The sequence below is a fragment of the Brachionichthys hirsutus genome, chromosome 2, assembly GCF_040956055.1.
Source record: "Brachionichthys hirsutus isolate HB-005 chromosome 2, CSIRO-AGI_Bhir_v1, whole genome shotgun sequence".
NCBI lineage: Eukaryota > Metazoa > Chordata > Actinopteri > Lophiiformes > Brachionichthyidae > Brachionichthys > Brachionichthys hirsutus.
Window position 1 is genome coordinate 8,068,126 of NC_090898.1, and position 17,479 is coordinate 8,085,604.

The 17,479-nt window shown below is 49.7% G+C and overlaps 1 protein-coding gene across 1 annotated transcript in view; it reads left to right on the forward strand.

Moving 5' to 3' along the window:
- rerea (arginine-glutamic acid dipeptide (RE) repeats a) overlaps nt 1-9,981 on the forward strand; it is a 56,279-nt gene extending 46,298 nt beyond the window's left edge. Inside the window, exons 11-21 of the mRNA XM_068743848.1 lie at nt 2,303-2,465; nt 2,556-2,648; nt 3,300-3,499; nt 3,593-3,754; nt 3,832-3,945; nt 4,032-5,389; nt 5,897-6,119; nt 6,209-6,929; nt 7,496-7,669; nt 7,765-7,945; nt 8,031-9,981. Coding sequence (XP_068599949.1) covers nt 2,303-2,465; nt 2,556-2,648; nt 3,300-3,499; nt 3,593-3,754; nt 3,832-3,945; nt 4,032-5,389; nt 5,897-6,119; nt 6,209-6,929; nt 7,496-7,669; nt 7,765-7,945; nt 8,031-8,064 — 3,423 coding nt within the window. The 3' untranslated portion in view covers nt 8,065-9,981. The remainder of the gene's footprint in view (nt 1-2,302; nt 2,466-2,555; nt 2,649-3,299; nt 3,500-3,592; nt 3,755-3,831; nt 3,946-4,031; nt 5,390-5,896; nt 6,120-6,208; nt 6,930-7,495; nt 7,670-7,764; nt 7,946-8,030) is intronic.
- Nucleotides 9,982-17,479: the final 7,498 nt, after the last annotated feature.

Genomic DNA, 17,479 nt, shown 5'->3' on the forward strand with positions numbered 1-17,479 from the left:
CATTTATGATGCTCCCCCCCCCCCCAGTTATAGGCAGCAGGAGGGTCACAGAAGATCCTCTCGTGACCCGTCGCGGCCAATGAATGAAGCAAAGTCCAGCGGTCGAGCACATATTTAATTGAGCTGGTTCGATGTCGCTCAGAGAGATGCCACCCCCTCCCCCTCCCCCCTCACTGAAACGAATCAGGAAACGATCCCCCCCTCCGAGGCTGCAGGCTGTACAGGAAGCAGGAGGAGCGCAGGTTCATCCTGCACTAATAGATGTTTACACAGCTCAGCCACCGGGACTCGGAAATCACGTGAGCGCCGCTGTCATGGCCGCCGTTAGACTGCGTCAAGTCAACAGACTCGAGTTCAAGGGGTTTGTAGGAAGGGCTTCGGTTGGATTGAACGTTCATTTACCATTGTTACCTTCTGCTGGCTCTTTCTTCCTCTCTCTGGACCAACTGCCCCCCCCCCTCCTCGTTCCCTCGACTCTCGCCAGTAACGGTCTTAACCATTTGGCTTCATGTCAAATCAGGGGCCGTTTGTCACAAATCTGCCAGGAAAAACAGAAACCATCTGTTTGGGCCCGGGCCTGAGACGAGACTGGTTGATGGTGTAAAGATGGGAGTTTAACCCTCGCCCTCGCCGGACCACCGATCCCTTCGCCTCCCCCGCGCTTCGTGATTTACTTTTAGCGTTCCAATGAAAAGGCACGTTTTTAATGAAGCCGCGTTTTCATCCATCACTTGCTGACTTGCATTTATAAAATAATGACCTTCAAATATTGATATATTTTTCCATAAAAATGGAAGTCACAGCCAAACCTAGTCTTTAACTCGACGTCCTTTCGCACAAACACACTTCGATGCTCTAAAATGGCAACTTGAGTTGGAGTAACGCACAAAGTAACGCACAAACGAGACATCCCAGTCGTGGAGTAGAAACGCCGTAATGACGGGCCGGCACGGACGTCCACATTGAAGGCCCCGTCGTATGTAACTCCATGCTTAGGAGAAATCTCAACCAAAAGTTCTTGGATTTTTTAAACACTTTACAACTTGACATTTTATTCCAAATTTATTAAGCTCCCCCCCCCCCCCCCCAAGCTCATCAGTACTCTTACACTCGCTCAAAAACCCGAGATAATGTTTTCATTAGCCACCCGCTAGATGTGATGGTACTTGACCCGGTGTAAGCGACGGCGAGGCACAGTGACCTTTATCCTACGGTGAGGAGGCTACTGCTGAGGACAGTCATTAAGCGGCTCGCCAACCACTCCACGCTTTTGATCTGCACATTTCCATTAGATTTCACATCAGGACGCCTGCCTTTCCTCGGTTAGCACCTGCGCCTTAGCATCCCCCACTGGCCAGTCAGCCTCACAGTGGGGGGGGGGGGGGGTGGCTCAGGAAGACCAGAATGTTCTGTTTCCAACCTGACATCGATGCAAACGCACGGTGACTTAGCTTCCGTTAGCTTCTGTTCTTAGCATCAACCGTGAACTGAAAGGAAGCAGAAGGGTCCTCTTCCGTATGTGAACGTCTCCAACTCGAGGTTCTGCCGTAGCAACACATCGGCTCGCTCTGAAATGTTTTTGTTGAGCCGGTTGACGATGACTAACGAGGGAGAGTTCGTTAGTCGTCCGCCCCCCCCCCCCCCCCCCCCCCCGACGGCTGGATGGCTTGTGTATTGTAAGAGTGGCCGGAAAGGAAAAGTTCCCATGCAAAGGCTGCCTCTGCAAAGCGCTTTGTGTTCCATGATGGCGTGTGTTAATGCTGCAGCTGGGTATTGATTTCCTGGCAGGCTTTTTGTACGGTGGATTTATCCGCCTCGCCTCGCCCGCTGGTGAGCGCGCGCCTTCCGATGTTTGATTAAAGTTCAATTGACCCTTCCCATGAAAAGGGGCGCGGAGCCATTTCACTCCCTGTTTGTATCGCCACGGCTCTGCCTGACGTGCTCTTTTGTTCCCATTCACGCTCCTGCCACCAGGGCACTGATCCTAATACCCCCCGCATTCAGCCTAATCCCGGGACAGACCGGGCTGCAGCACAGACACGCCCGGCGAGCTTCAAACCCCGGCCCCTCGGTGTGAAACACTGCGCTCACTGCTAATGTGCATTTTGCACATATTTTAGGAAAAAATTCTAATTTTCTTCTTTTTTTTTTTTTACCGCTGGTTAACCCTAAATTCCTTTGAACTTGAATTCCTTTGCAGTGACGAGCGACACCACCCTCCTCATCGTGGACGCCTGTGTTTTGTGTTCTTCACGCGTTTTACATCCCATTTTAAACGCGTTCCCGTGCCGTTTCATTTCAGGGAGAGTTAATTACCTTCTACTACTATTGGAAGAAGACCCCCGAGGCGGCCAGTTGCCGGGCCCACCGCAGACACCGCCGCCAGCCCGTCTTCCGCCGCATCAAGACGCGGACGGCGTCGACCCCTGTTAACACCCCCTCGCGCCCCCCCTCCAGCGAGTTCCGTACGTATATGTTTCACCACTTCACTGGAGATGTAACCCGATATATTCTGGCGCGGGGTGTCGAGCGTGATGGTTTGCTTCCTCTTCCAGTGGATCTGAGCTCAGCCAGCGAAGACGACTTTGACAGTGAAGACAGTGAACAGGAGCTGAAAGGCTACGCCTGCCGCCACTGCTTCTCCACCAGTAAGATCTTGTTCCATTTACACTCAAATTCTAAATATGGGTGTCCTGATTCCGATCAGCCTGAGCCTGCGTGCTGACAGATGGGCATCAGAAGATGTCGGGACTAATTTCATCAGATCCGACCTGAGCCCGCAGCTCGCCCCCCCCCCCCCCTCTCTCATTATCCCTCTTGCCCCACAGCTGCCTCTCAGTGCCAGGCTCTCGTCTGATCTGCCATCACAAGGGCGGTTAATGACGCTGGCTTAGCACGGCTAACTTGCAGCCACAATGTTCAGATACCATCCATTCAGATCTCGCATGAAAAAATACAATAGATTCTGATTAGATCTAGAACTGTGCTCTCATTGTAGCAAATATTCATGTAGTTCAGTGAGTATTTGGATGTCTTTGTACTCCCCAGCAGTGAGTTACTTCAGAATCCGAATACTTTATTGATCCCAGAGGGAAATTCCATCCGCAACGTTTCTCCACTCAACAGAATTCAGGAATAGTAATTGGATAATTTGCACTTAGTGTATTAATATAAAAGTATAGTAGTAAAAAAAAAATACAGAATGATGCATTGTATAATTGAACTGACCTTCTATGGCATTGGGTTTTTGAGGGTGGGGGTCTCAGTCTCATTTCACAACTGTAAATGGCTTTCCTCAGCCTCCAAGGACTGGCACCACGGGGGCCGGGAGAACATCTTGCTGTGCACAGACTGCCGAATTCACTTCAAGAAGTACGGTGAGCTGCCCCCCATCGAGAAGCCCGTGGAGCCACCGCCATTTATGTTCAAACCCGTCAAAGAGGAAGAGGATGGGCTCAGCGGGAAGCATAGCATGAGGACCCGACGGAACCGAGGCTCGGTACGTCCACAGCTTTTATCTGCTTTCACCTTAGAGTTGTGAAACGAACATAATAAGTAATGAGTTATGTTTGCTGTCGTTTACTGTCGACAGATGTCGACGCTACGCAGTGGTCGTAAGAAGCAGACAGCCAGTCCGGATGGCAGAGCCTCACCGACCAATGAGGATCTGCGCTCCAGCGGACGTACGTCGCCGAGCGCGGCGAGCACCGACAGCACTGACAGTAAAACGGACTCCATGAAGAAGCCCAGCAAGGTAAACGTGGCCGTGTCTTTCTACGAGCCCGTCTCTGTGAAAGCTGTCCTAATGGCTCTGCTGCTTGGACTTCGCAGAAGATTAAGGAGGAGGCTCCTTCACCGATGAAGAGTGGCAAACGGCAGCGGGACAAGGGGGCCTCGGACACTGAGGAGCCCGAGAGGCCCGGCGCCAAGAAGTCCAAGACGCAGGTGAGTTTTTTGGATTTTTGTTTTGTAATTCCTTGAGATGCACAGACTTTATTTTTGATACTCATCCCTTTCTCTGCGTCCTTTAGGAGCTCTGTCGACCAGACTCGCCTTCGGAATTTGAGGGGGAAGGGGAGGGCGAGAGCTCTGACGGGCGCAGCATCAATGAGGAGCTCAGTAGCGACCCGAAAGACATTGATCAAGACAACCGGAGCTCCTCCCCCAGCATCCCCAGCCCCCGGGACAATGAAAGCGACTCGGATTCCTCTGCCCAGCAGCAGCAGCTCCTGCAGAGCCAGCATCCTCCAGTCATCCAGTGTCAGCCTGGCACCTCAGCACCTCCTCCTCCTCCAGCCTCGGCTCCCTCACTGGTCCCGCAGGTCTCCTCAACAGCAGCCTTCGCCGCTCTACCTCCACAGCCTCTGCCCCAGGCGAGCCCGATGTCTCTCGTCCCGTCGGGAGCGTCCCTCCACCCTCAAAGGCTTCCCTCTCCGCATTCGCCTTTGACTCAGGCTCTGCCTTCCGGATCCCCGGTCCCACCTCAGTCATTGCCGAGCTCGCATCACGGACCCATGCCCCCCATGCCACACCCACTGCAGCCTGGACCCTCGCACATGCCCCACCCTCACGCCATGCCTCCTCAGGGTTTCCCTGTGAGTCAGTCTCAGGTCACACCCCTGCCAATCTCTGGCCAATCACAGCCGAGCTCGCACACACCTCCTTCCCAGGTGCAGTCATCCTCTCAGAGTGGAACGCAGCCTCCCAGAGAGCAACCCTTACCCCCGGCCCCGATGTCCATGCCTCACATCAAGCCCCCACCAACCACGCCCATCCCTCAGATACCAAACCCACAGTCCCACAAACACCAGCCCCACATGTCGGCGCCTCCATTCCCTCAGATGCCTTCAAACTTGCCTCCGCCTCCCGCCCTCAAGCCCCTGAGTTCTTTATCTACCCACCACCCTCCATCAGCACACCCACCTCCTCTCCAGCTCATGCCCCAGGGGCAGCAGCTTCAGCCTCCCCCGGCCCAGCCTCCAGTTCTAACTCAGTCCCAGAGCCTCCCGTCATCAGCGAGCCATCAACCTCCCCCGCCTCCTCCTCTGCCGACTTCTGCAACAGCCTCCCATCCCAGCGGGCCAGCTCAATCGCCATTCTCTCATCCTTTCAGTACAGTTCTACCTCCAGCTGGCCCTCCCCCATCCTCATCAAACTCTATGCCGAGCATACAGCCTCCATCTTCCTCCGCTCCATCCTCCTCGATTTCTATGCCGCTGCCTGCCTCAGTCACGTTCGCTGGTCCGGGCCCGGCGCTCCCACCCGTTCACATCAAAGAGGAGCCTCTTGACGAGACAGAAGAGCCAGAAAGCCCTCCACCCCCACAGAGAAGCCCCTCCCCAGAGCCCACTGTCGTCAATACGCCCAGCCATGCCAGCCAGTCGGCGCGGTACGTGCATGAGCACCGATCTATTTACACAGTCTGTCAAATGGGTCAGGATTACCCCCCCACCGGCAGTTGTTGCTATCAGAGGTCTGAGCAGAAGACTCTGTTCTCTGGCTCTGTTGATTAGATGTTCGCCTCTGCAATCGGATTTCAAGGGTTAAACGTGAAAATCAAATCAAATGTCTTCAGCAGGGCAGGAATCAGGCCTCAATTAGCCCTGAGCGCTGAGTGGCTGGTCTTATTGGGGGGGGGGGGGGGAGTTTAATACAGCGAGAGTGAACTGAGGCCGTCTAAGCATGAATATTTGTGCTTATGTGGCTCACAGAGTGCCAATGAATAGAAATGAGGATTTCAATAATACTTGATATAGCCTGCCGGGGGGGGGGGGGGGGGGACAGACCAGCGATCTGTGATCCTGTGCTGCATCGAAGGATTAGCTGCATTTTTGATTTAAGAGCTTAAACAAACCCGAAGTTTTAACAGCGTTGACCGTTTCTTCTCTGGCTGCAGGTTCTACAAGCACCTGGACCGGGGTTACAATTCCTGCGCTCGGACAGATTTCTACTTCACGCCTCTGGCTTCGTCGAAACTCGCCAAGAAACGAGAGGATGCGCTGGAGAGAGCCAAGAGGGAAGCTGAGCAGAAAGCCAGGGAAGAGAAGGAGCGGGAGAGAGAGAGGGAAAAGGAGCGGGAGAGAGAGCGTGAACGAGAAAAGGAAATGGAGCGAGCTGCGGTGAGTGGTTTCATTTGTCCGTTTTATCTGGCAAAAAATTGTTAATAAAATCAAAAGTCTTATTAAAAAAGGCCATTTTCCCTTTGCAGAAAGCCTCCAGTTCCTGTCATGACGGTAGAATGTGCGATCCTCAGATGCTCGGCCACACCCACATGCGCCCACCCTTCGACGGCCCCCCCACCACGATTGCGGCCGTGCCTCCGTACATCGGCCCCGACACCCCCGCCCTGCGCACCCTGAGCGAGTACGCCCGACCCCACGTCATGTCCCCCACCAATCGAAACCACCCCTTCTTTGTGTCCCTCAACCCGGGAGACCCGCTGCTGGCCTATCACATGCCCGGCCTGTATAATGCGGACCCGGCCATGCGGGAGCGGGAGCTGCGAGAGCGGGAGATGCGGGAGAGGGAAATCCGTGAAAGGGAGCTGAGGGAAAGGATGAAACCCGGTTTCGAGGTTAAGCCTCCAGAGATGGACGCACTTCACCCTTCCACAAATCCCATGGAGCACTTTGCCAGACACGGGGCCATCACGTTGCCCCCCATGGCTGGTCCTCACCCTTTCGCCTCCTTGCACCCAGGCCTGAACCCGTTAGAGCGTGAGCGGCTGGCCCTCGCTGGGCCCCAGCTGCGAGCGGAAATGAGCTACCCAGAGAGGTTGGCTGCAGAGAGACTCCACGCCGAGCGGATGGCCACGGTGGCCAACGACCCCATCGCCCGGCTACACATGTTCAACGTCACCCCCCACCACCACCAGCACTCGCATATCCACTCCCATCTTCACCTCCACCAGCAGGATCCTCTTCACCAAGGTAAAAGAAAGCCCTGCTTGGAAAAGCACATTTAAAAGTATGTATCGGTGTTAAAGTTGCATGATTGAGATGACAATCTCACAAAGGGGGGGAGGGGGGGGAAATTAATCTCACTTTTTGTTGTGTAAAGTTGTTATAAATGCTTCTCGCCAAACCTTTACAGACATATTCCCCATTTGATAGGTGTTGTATGTAGTATTTCCTGTATAGATATGCTAATATGATTTTTTTTGCCTCGGTGTGCAAATGTTTTATTGCGTGATAATGATATATTGTCATTGTATAGTTCTGTATCATAAGCAGGTCAAAGAACAAAAAGTATTTGTAAATTGTTAATATATTTATTAATTGTAGAGGATCAAGAGTAGAGCCTTGGGGAACTCCGCGAAATATGCGTTCAATTACTGAACCCATATTTGTTATTTCATTTTAGGAAGACACATTTATTTTTTAAAAGACAACTAAAAAAAAGAATGTTCCAGATGAGTAATATTACATGAAGCAGCGTAGTACAAATATATTTTGAAACGAGTGCGCCCTGAATCTCAGATTCTGACGGCCAGAAGGTGGTGGCGAATGTCTTGTGTGTCCTCCAGGTTTGGGGGCCCACCCCCTGGCAGTAGATCACCTGGCAGCTGGACCTCACCTGGCCCGTTTCCCTTACCCTCCTGGCGCCATGCACAACCCTCTCCTCGGACAGCCGCCACATGAACACGAGATGCTTCGCCACCCGGTCTTCGGTAGGCTCTCTGAATGTGACATTGCTTTTAGGGGAAAGGTGCAATCTATCAATCCACTCTTGCTGAGTCAGATCTTTGATTTGCGCCTCCTCTAGGTAATCCATTCCATCGGGAGCTCGCGGGGGGTCTGCCCCCGCCCATGTCTGCGGCGCACCAGCTGCAGGCTATGCATGCCCAGTCAGCCGAGCTCCAAAGGCTGGCGATGGAGCAGCAATGGCTCCACGGCCACCACCACATGCACGGGGGGCCTCTGCCCGGCCAGGAGGATTACTACAGGTCCGATGAGCAGCAGGAGTTAAAACAGTCAGACAAATGGAGTGTGTGCGTGTGTTAAATATCGATGCGTTGTTTGTCGTTTCAGCCGACTGAAGAAAGAGAGTGACAAACAGCTGTAACCATCCAAGGGGGAGCGGCGACTGACGAGGGGGAGGGGGGGGGCAGGACAAAGGAAGTTGTTACAGATTTGTTCAGTTTTTAAAGAACAGCAAAAGGCCAAGCGGATCGTCTGACAATTCTTCTGATGTTTGGGTTCTGTTCCTGTTGAGGACATTTTTTTTTTTTTTTACGAAACATTGACACTTAAAGACATCTTTGGTATCTAGCCAGTAGTGGCGACGTCCTCAAGACTCCTGCATGACATGCTTCCCCGACTTTTTTTTTTTTTTTTTTGGTAGGTGCTAGAACAAGACACTGTGCTCATCAAAAAGAAAAGAAAAACAAACAGAAAAAAGAGGAGAGCGGTCAGGCCGTTTACGGAAGAATTACTAATGCTATCTGAAATTCAACATTTATTTTAATACATTGTTGGAGGTTTTTCATAATTTTAAGAAAAGCTTACAGCATGGCATTTTTGAGTCTGTAAATAATATATATAAACATATAATTATTATTATAATTATTATTACTAGGTGTGGACTCCAAACCAAGTCGTTTCAGCCTCCAATATAACTGTTTTGAAGCATTATCCCTTGTTTCAAAGGGGAGCGCCATGGCATTATATATATATATATATATATACGAGCGGTTTCTGAGAGCGTTGTGGTTCCGTTGTGACGTTCCTCTGACATCACTGTGCTAGATTTAGTCCCACATCACGCCAGACCATAATCCTGTCAGCTCGGCCTCTTGAGTAAACGGTAGTCTGGGAGGTTTCTGTGGACACACACACACACACACTGAAGCCATGGGTTGATAAAACAAAAGAACATTTGCACTGACAGAAGCGTTGTGCGCCACTCTATCCTTTTTTTTTTTTTTTTTTTTTTACAAACTAAAAATAATTCTTAACTAGTTTTATTTTTCCAGATAATGAATTTAGTAATGGTTTTTAAAAATGTGCACCTCCCCCCCACCCCCCACCCAGAAACACATTTGGCTGAACTGCAGAAACTGGCACATTTTTTCCTTTGTTCACAGTAACATGATCTTAAGACTTAAGGGGACTATAGGATTCTTTTAAATGTGTGTCTGGTTGTGTAGTGTTGCAGGGTTGAGTCACACTAGAGGGGGGGGGTACAACGTGGCGACCTGTGTAGAGGGTCCATGCTTGCGAGTGCGTTTGTTTTTCCCCTGCCTCGGTTCCTTCGGGATGTGCACGGCTCCTGAGCACGTGTTTGCCACTGACTGTTATAAGTCCTGTTAACCTGTCATGATGATGCATTTGCCTTTTTTACTTTCTTTTTCTTTTTCTTTTTTTCTGTAGCCTTCACAATATTTCCAGTGCACTAAGATCATTATTATTATTATGATTATGATGATGACACTCTGGCCATTATGATTTCTTTGGAACCAAATAAAGAAAATCTACTTCCATCTAAAAGTGACCATTTCTATAACGCTGTAATTCACATGCAAACACCTGTAATCATTCACCCCCCCCCCCCCCCCCTTTGAGCAAAAAAAGTGGATCTGAGAAGAACCTGTCGCCCTGCCCTGTCTTACCATCTCCAGCTGATTCCTGTCTCTCTGACAACGAGCCCCTCATCATCACCCTCGCCTCGTTTCCTGACGATTCCCTCGCCTTTCGACTCCCTATTTTTGTGTCTCCGAAGCCTTTGATGTTAAGTGTTGTCAACGGTTTAGCTTCTTGTTTCATGGCGGCAATAGCAGAATGTAAATTCTGCCTGCTGAGATTTATATATATACTGGTACCTTGAAGCTTATTGTATATACGAGTAGTCGCCATGGGCTGACACGATGTAAACAAAAAGTAGAAATGGTAAGACAAATTGTGAGTCCTGTGTTCTCTCCATTTGAGTATTTTGTAATTTTTTTGAAAAATTTGTGGAATTAAAAATAAACGACTAAGTTACACCACAAGAATACGACTTGATTGTTTTTGTGCATTCTGGTGCGTCCGTGAATCACTTCCGTTTTGTTTGTGGGTGCGTTTATTTTGTTGGCAGTGGCAGGGCGTTAAATCCCACCTGCTGTGAGATGATGATGCTTTCAAGGTTGTGCATTTGTAATTAGACGCTGCTGGATATGCAGATCTGCAAAAAAAAAAGAGCAGAAAACTTGATTCCGTCTGTTTTTCCATGTGTAAAATGTAAACCTCCAGCTGATGCTGGATCTGTTCTGATGATGCTCATGTCCTAAACATGTGCATCATGCAGGGTATAACAGGAGAACTGAGCTACTGAGCCTCTTTTATTGACGTCCTCTTACCTCAGCAGCAGGTGGTGAATCTGGCTGCTGAATATTGTGCTGCAGTGCTGTAATGGCATCAAAACAAAGCCAAGCCAAAAGGAACACTGAACACGGGCTGAGATGTTGCTATCAGCGAGGCACGGCTGTCGTTTCATCCGGGGGGGGGGGACAGACCAGCGATCTGTGATGCTGTGCTGCATCGTGCTGCTTCTTGTTGCCGGCTCGCCTCACCTTCTCATAAGACACAATAAGACGTCAGAACCGAGGAGGGCTGGCTGAATAATTCATCTCCCCTCCTCCACGCCGGCGATGGAGCGGCTGTGACTTGTGTCAACTCAAATCCTTCTCATGATGCTGTGTGTACGCCTCAGGCAGCCTCGCAGGGATGCGCGGTCTCCTCAAATCGCCTCTTTCTGTCTGAGCAGCAATATGCCTGGTGCCGTTCCTGCAGTATTATTGTGTCTGTTGCAGCAGGTCTCGGGCATGGACCCTCATCATCTCCTCCACCCCCCCCCCCCCCCCCCCGGCCTGCTGCAGAGAGAAGCCTTAGTGCCATTAGTGCATTCAGTCGGAAGGTGGACGGTGCCTTTGGCTGGTAGCTCTGGATGCGCTGCAGCCGAGCCGGGCCCTGTTTGTCTAAAATGAGCTGCGTTCACACAAAGCAAATCTGCAGTTCGTTGTTCATCCGCTGACTGAACCAGATACACCAGAGAACTTGCTTTTCAAATGTCTGGTATTCTTTTCGGTTTCATTTTCAGAGCCACTGACGGAGCTGTTTGAGACAGAAAATAGATAATAAAGAGAACTACTGAACTAAATTAGCTGTTTGCAATCAATAAGACCTTAATAGCTGGTCAATACTGGGGGTTGAATAAGTTTGCTTCCATTTGTGCTTTCTTAACAGCACAGCCTTTAAATTGAGCCAAATGCAAAATGAGCAGCGAATTGACAACACTCGTGATTGGTTGAGTCCTGGCGCGTGGAGAAGCTTCCATCGTGCTGGGGCAACGCATCAGCGGCCTCCGGTTATTTGCCCCTACATTATTACAGTAGACGTTTTACGTTGTTGTGCAGAGCTTCCGGTGCTTCAGTGATAATCAGAGGCCTGCCATGGAACTGAGGCAGCACTAAAACCCTGTAAAAAGCCGCTTTAATCGTCTGCATTTCCTTTTGTTCTGCAGCGTGGCATCTTCTTAATATTGAACTAACAAACTGTTTGTTCTGAAATGATCTGTTTTCTGGCTCCTTTAAATGCTTGGATTCTGAATTCATTGGAGTGTACAGTCCTCTCATTTTTTTCTTTTAGCATCTCCATGTACTTTTACTGTTGTGAACTATTAAGGCGAAACACTGTGATTGTTAGGCCAGCAGATCCAACCAACCTGCATGTTCTCTTCTGAATCACAGTTATCCTCCGTATTTCGTTATGAGTGTGAGAAAGCTGTCCTTTTTGCTCTTGATACCAACTTCCTGTTTACCTGATGTTGTATTTATTGCAGCTCGGGTTGCCGGGCGCTGCACCGATAATCAGCCATTAACAAAACGAGCCGCTTGTGTAAAAACTGGGTAAATTGTGCACAGCTGTAGGAATTAGATGGATGCAAATGAAGGCAATTAAACACATTTATAATTTAAATGGGTGGATTTATAACGCCTGCTTCTCAGACATCTGAATATGCACATTTAAGAAACAGCTGACATTTTCCAAGATGAGGTTACAGCACACCTGAATAAGTCCACTTTAATAAGTCCTCCTGAATAAGTCCACCTGGAGGACAAACCTTTAAGGTTCTGATGTTTGTTAAAAAGATGCTTTCAAGCATTTTCCTTGTAAAGTCAGAGTGACGGTCCTGAAATAAAAAGCATCTCTGTATTTCAGACAAAGCAACAAACCCGCTGCTTCGTGGAAGACAATAATATCTCGCAGATTTAACTGCACCTCATAGTTTTTCCCGCGTCTGCCCCGCCCTGTCTTCATTCCCTGCTCGACAAACATGGCGCCGTTCCATGATCGTACAGAGACGGGTGCAGCAGCGTGTCGCCGCTGGGAGGACGTCGGGCCTTGAAATGTCTAAATGGAGGGAATGTTTCACAGAGTTTTGATCTAACGTGCATTTACAATAGTTTGTTGAGTTGTGCACCAAATATTTCACACAGTCTTCAAACCCAGATCATTTTATTGAAGTTATTTAAACAAAGGTGACCGAGCGTTTCATTTGTCCTGTTTGAGATAAGATCCTGTTCAGAATGGAATTCACGTAGCCGAGTTTAATCAACATTTTATTGTACTTTTTCCTCATGAACACAAAAGAATAACACATTTCCTTATTCAAGTGGGGGGGTTGCCTTGTGTAACAACGTATCAGTGCGTTAAACACAGGCTGCTTTGTAATCATGAATGTGATCTGCGTGAAAACATCCCTCCTGACCACTGAGCGATGTGGACGCCGCCTCTGAGTAACACGACTCGGCCCTTTCAGCATCGCCTCCTCCACAGACGCTGCCGCTCTGCATACCGCAGCGTAATATTTCACGTCCAAGGAGGCCTGACATTTTGAGCCGGCCCTTAATGTTTAATCCCTGCTGTAATGACTTCTCCAGTGCGTGTTCTTCAGTTAATCTCCACGTACGTGTCTGAGTCGCTGCCCGCTGAGGCCGGAGCTGCAAGCTCCCGTGGTTCTAATGATATGCTGCTCTCACATTCCCGTCCTTCACGATTTGGACTCCCCCCCCTTGTCAGCACCGGCGGATCAACCCAGCGCAGCCACTGGCCGGCCCCGGCCTTCATAATCCACTTCCAACACACCCTCGGGAGGCTTTTGCTGACGCTTACCCCGAACCTCACACACTGAGCCTCTCGCTGGTCCACTCTTGCCGTCCCCCCCGTCCCCCCATCACCTCTTCTATTTGTTCTATTGTGTTGACCTGCAGAACATCCTGTAGCCGACGTCATAGGAACTCTTTGTTCAATAAAGCATGCCAGCTTTGGTTCCTTGCTGGCAGAGGATAGACAAAGCAGGGCTCACATGCCAGACTTCCAGGCTCCTCTTTAATGTGTTGTCATAAAACATGCAGCTGGCAGAGCCTGAATGTTCGCTGGGACTCTGAGCTGCTGCAGCGTTCTGAGCCCGGGGTGTGACCCTTCCAACGGTCCTCATGCACGGTTCTTTCCTCGGTGTCTGTGCGTCGTCAGAGTCACACAGAGAGCTGACATGCAGCTCAGTTTATTAATTCACCGTTCACCCAGTGGAAAATCTGAGATAATCAGGAGACTGCCAGTCGAAAAAAAAAAAACAGTCGGCCTCCGTGTTATTACAAAATGCTGAGACGTGGAGGATGTCGGGCCCTTTGGCAATGCGCTGCTTCAGATTTGTTTTTCAGTTGAAAGTGAGACTTTGAGCTGATTTTCTTCTCCTCTGCTTAAAGGGAAAGAAAGCATGAATTTAGGTAACATTTAAAGTTTAGGCGCCATCATTCCTGCCAGCAGGTTTACTCTTGCATGCGCTCATGTCTGTAAACTCCACCCTTGATGCTGCTGTTTCGTGGTAAATGTTTGTTTGTTGTCTATTTTTATTGTGATTTTATGTTTCATGTTGCACGTTGGCACCAAGTAAAAGTCCTAGTTTGTGAATCCTATTCACTGACAATGGCAATAAAATCTATTCTGATTCGTTCAGAATCTAATAAACCAGTAAGTGCTGGACATTACTTAAACTAACTGGTTGATCAAACAAGCAGCGCTCTGAAGCGTTCAACATTAGCTGGTTGAAGGGTGGACTCCGCTGCATGCTAAACGTGCAGGAATGTCCGATACCCAATCAGATCCCATCATCTCTTTGCTGGTGAAGCGGTCCAATCAGCTGCTTTCAGGAACAGGAAACACACAGTGTATTACATTACATAGATGTCATTCAGAACACCATTCGTTCATTGTTTTAACCGCTTCATCCAAAATCCGGGTCGCAGGTTCAACTGGAGCCTATCCCAGAAGTCTACAGGGAAGAGGCGGGGTACACCCTGGACAAGCCGCCAGTTCATCACAGGGCTACACACACACACACACACACACACACACACAGGCACACCTGAACAATGACGAGCTGCACCAGGTCCGTGAGGAGCCACACCTGTGAAGCAGATCGTCCCTTTGTGTCGGAGACCGGCGAAGACACCGCCTCCTTTTCAGCTAGCAGCCTCTGTGTCATTGTGTGTGGTAAATCTCCCCATTCTAAACCATCCCGGTGCACACCTGCGCTGCGATCACCTTGTTCAATCCGCATCTTATTATGCTGCACCTGGCAGGTGGATGGATCGTCCTGTCTCCGTCAATCCATGCATGCATCGCCGTGCTGGTTATCCAGGTTTGACCCTGAGCCGACACGCTCACTGTGGCTTTACACAGCCTGCTTGTCTCAGGGTAGCAACAACAACCAAAGCTAAATAAATCTCAGCCGTGGAACGGCTTACACTCCCCTGCAATTTCCTCTGCTATCATCAGTCTGGGGGCTGAGACTGATGGCATGCCGTCAGTCGCCTGCTACCTCGGAGTAACCCAATATCGGCTGCCCGAGAAGCCCGGAGAGGAGTCTGCCTCGCCTCCTGTTGTTCCGGGGCAACAAAGGAAGAGATGGCTGCACGGCCAGCTAAAGGTTTAAGGGTGGGGTTGCATACAGTGGCTGGGGGGGGGGGGGGGCAGGAGACACAGGTAGCACCCTGACCTTGTGCTTGTGTAATGGCTCTATCTGTGATAGATGCCGTTGTCAGTGCGTTCACCCGCTGCACCGTGGGGCTGTCCACTTGGCCTGACGCAGATGGATTGGCCTTTGTTTTTCCCCTCGCCTCTCCTCTCCTCTACTCACACGCACGCACACACACACACACACACACACACCCGGAGGACAGGCACCACCCAGGAGACGGTAAAAGGAGATGCTTAAATGCGTAATATCCCGGCTGGTTATCGAAAGGAGAAGCGATATTTGTCCCCGCCACAGAGGACAATTTACCCCCCCGACAAAAACAGCATTCCAGTGACGATTCAGCCACTCTCTCTCTCTCTCTCTCTCTCTCTCTCTCTTGCTCTCTCTCTCTCTCTCTCTAGCACCACTGTCATGACAGATCTTACCATGGAGCTTCTCTACCTATCTATCGCATGTCCTCTGCTCCATTTCACAAGATAAAAAGGCAGCGTGCTAAAATGGCTTAAAAGCAAATGAAACGTCTGCACTGCTATTTTCCAAGTTTTGCTCACATTCATCAGCGTGTGACGATGGTAAAGTGTCCAATTACAGTGATGTGGATTGGTTGGACAGTGGACACACGCAGGCAGAGCTCAGCCACCAGAAGCAAACAGAGCGATCTATAACCCGAGTGATGGCGTTTTGTCCATATATTTAACGTTCTGATATCATTGCAGCGGTGTTCTCGACGCAGGAACCATCGCAGCAGGTTTTATTTATTTTATTTGTGAGTGGTCACATCACAAGCGTGTGTGAGCGAGTGACTTGTTCCTTTATGGCGCCGTGTGTTTGTTTTTAAATGCAGAATGCTCTGACACTGTGGGCTGATGCATCAACACTTTCCATAGAATGTAATGAAACAGCTGATGTCTCTGTAATAATACAAGTGAATATAGCTTCTTTTCTTCTTTTTGCCGGATCTGTACAGCGTGCTTTTGATTTTGAGTGGAAAATTGGGTGCAGAAGTGGGCTGCATATCAGAGGTTGTGTTTAATCCCGTGATGTGGAGCTCTTCACCGGCCGAGAGCAACGAGGTTATGGATGAACTGAAGCCCCCCTTGAGATGGAGGTGCGAAGCAAATCCAGGCAATTCACTGAGGCTTGAAACGAGTCCAAACTGAGACACATTATTTTTTAGCAAGAGAGGAAAGACTGCATAAAGCTGTGCTTTATTACTGTGCAGGGGGGGGACAGGTCGGCTTAATGAGGCGATGGGAAACCTGGAAATAAACAGCGCTGTGATATTCTGAAGCACAGGGAGCCATTGAGCTTCGGAGTCTGAGCCTCCAGACTGCAGAGCAAATTTCGTGTTTGTTCACTAAATGATGCAGCCTGCTGATAATCACCACATTAGATCATCCATTCTCCTTTAAAGGCACCGTGTCGACTAAACTGAGTGCCTCTTCTGCAGTCTAGACTGCATCCATTATGTCGTCTTGATATTCGCCTCATCATGCGATGTAAACATGCGACAGCACGACTTAATGAAAGGACGTGGTTTTAAACAGAGTAGAAGCATCAAGAGAGAAGCCACTGCTTTCCCGGATTACCATTGAACAGTTCTCTGGTGCAGCCCCTGGGGTTGTGTGTGTGTGTGGGGGGGCTGTGCATGGTTTAGTGGAACCCTCCTCCCCCTGTAAACCCTCCACTCCGGTGGCTGGCTGCAGATTTAATGGGTTTAGCAGCTGTTGAGGAAACGCAGTGAGGGCTTGCGGCACATGCTCTGATTAGAACAAAGAGTGGCGAGCACGCCACACAATGATCCAACTGCCTGAGCCAAGAGCAGGGGCAGAACTCAACCGTCAACCCGGTTCACAGCTTGTGTTCAGTCGGCTTCTTCTTACTGCTGGTTACCGGGTGATGCTATTTGTACTTGTGCTCAGTTACGCCGTGGCTTCCAGAGGAATGTTGTATTCTTGAGGCATCTTCAGGGTCTATTTCCAGCATGTACATTCTCTTCATTCTGCAAAGGTTCACAGTGAGCATGTAAGCTGTTTAAATCATGAAGCGAGTGCAGAGGAGGCTGTGTTTCACGAGTCCCTCTAAAGGCACTTGACAAGGCCTCCCTCTTCAGGAGCAGCTCCAGCACATCTGCTTTCCATGTTGCTTCCTGGCGTTCCTTGAAAAGAAGTGGTGCAGAGAGTCCTCTGGTGGAAATAGACACAAATGACAACGAGGAAGCGTTCAGCCGTGCAACTTCATATTTATTTTAATGTGCATCCAGTAAATGACTGTGTGAAGTTCATCTTCTTGACCGATTTGTCCTTTGCAGGTCGCGGTTCATGCTGGAGCCTATCCCAGCAGTCAACGGGCACACCCTGGACAAGCCGCCAGAGCCAAACGTAGGCAATCATTCACACACTCACACCTATGGACAATTTAGTGTAACCCATTCACCGAATTTGCATGTTTTTTGGTGGTG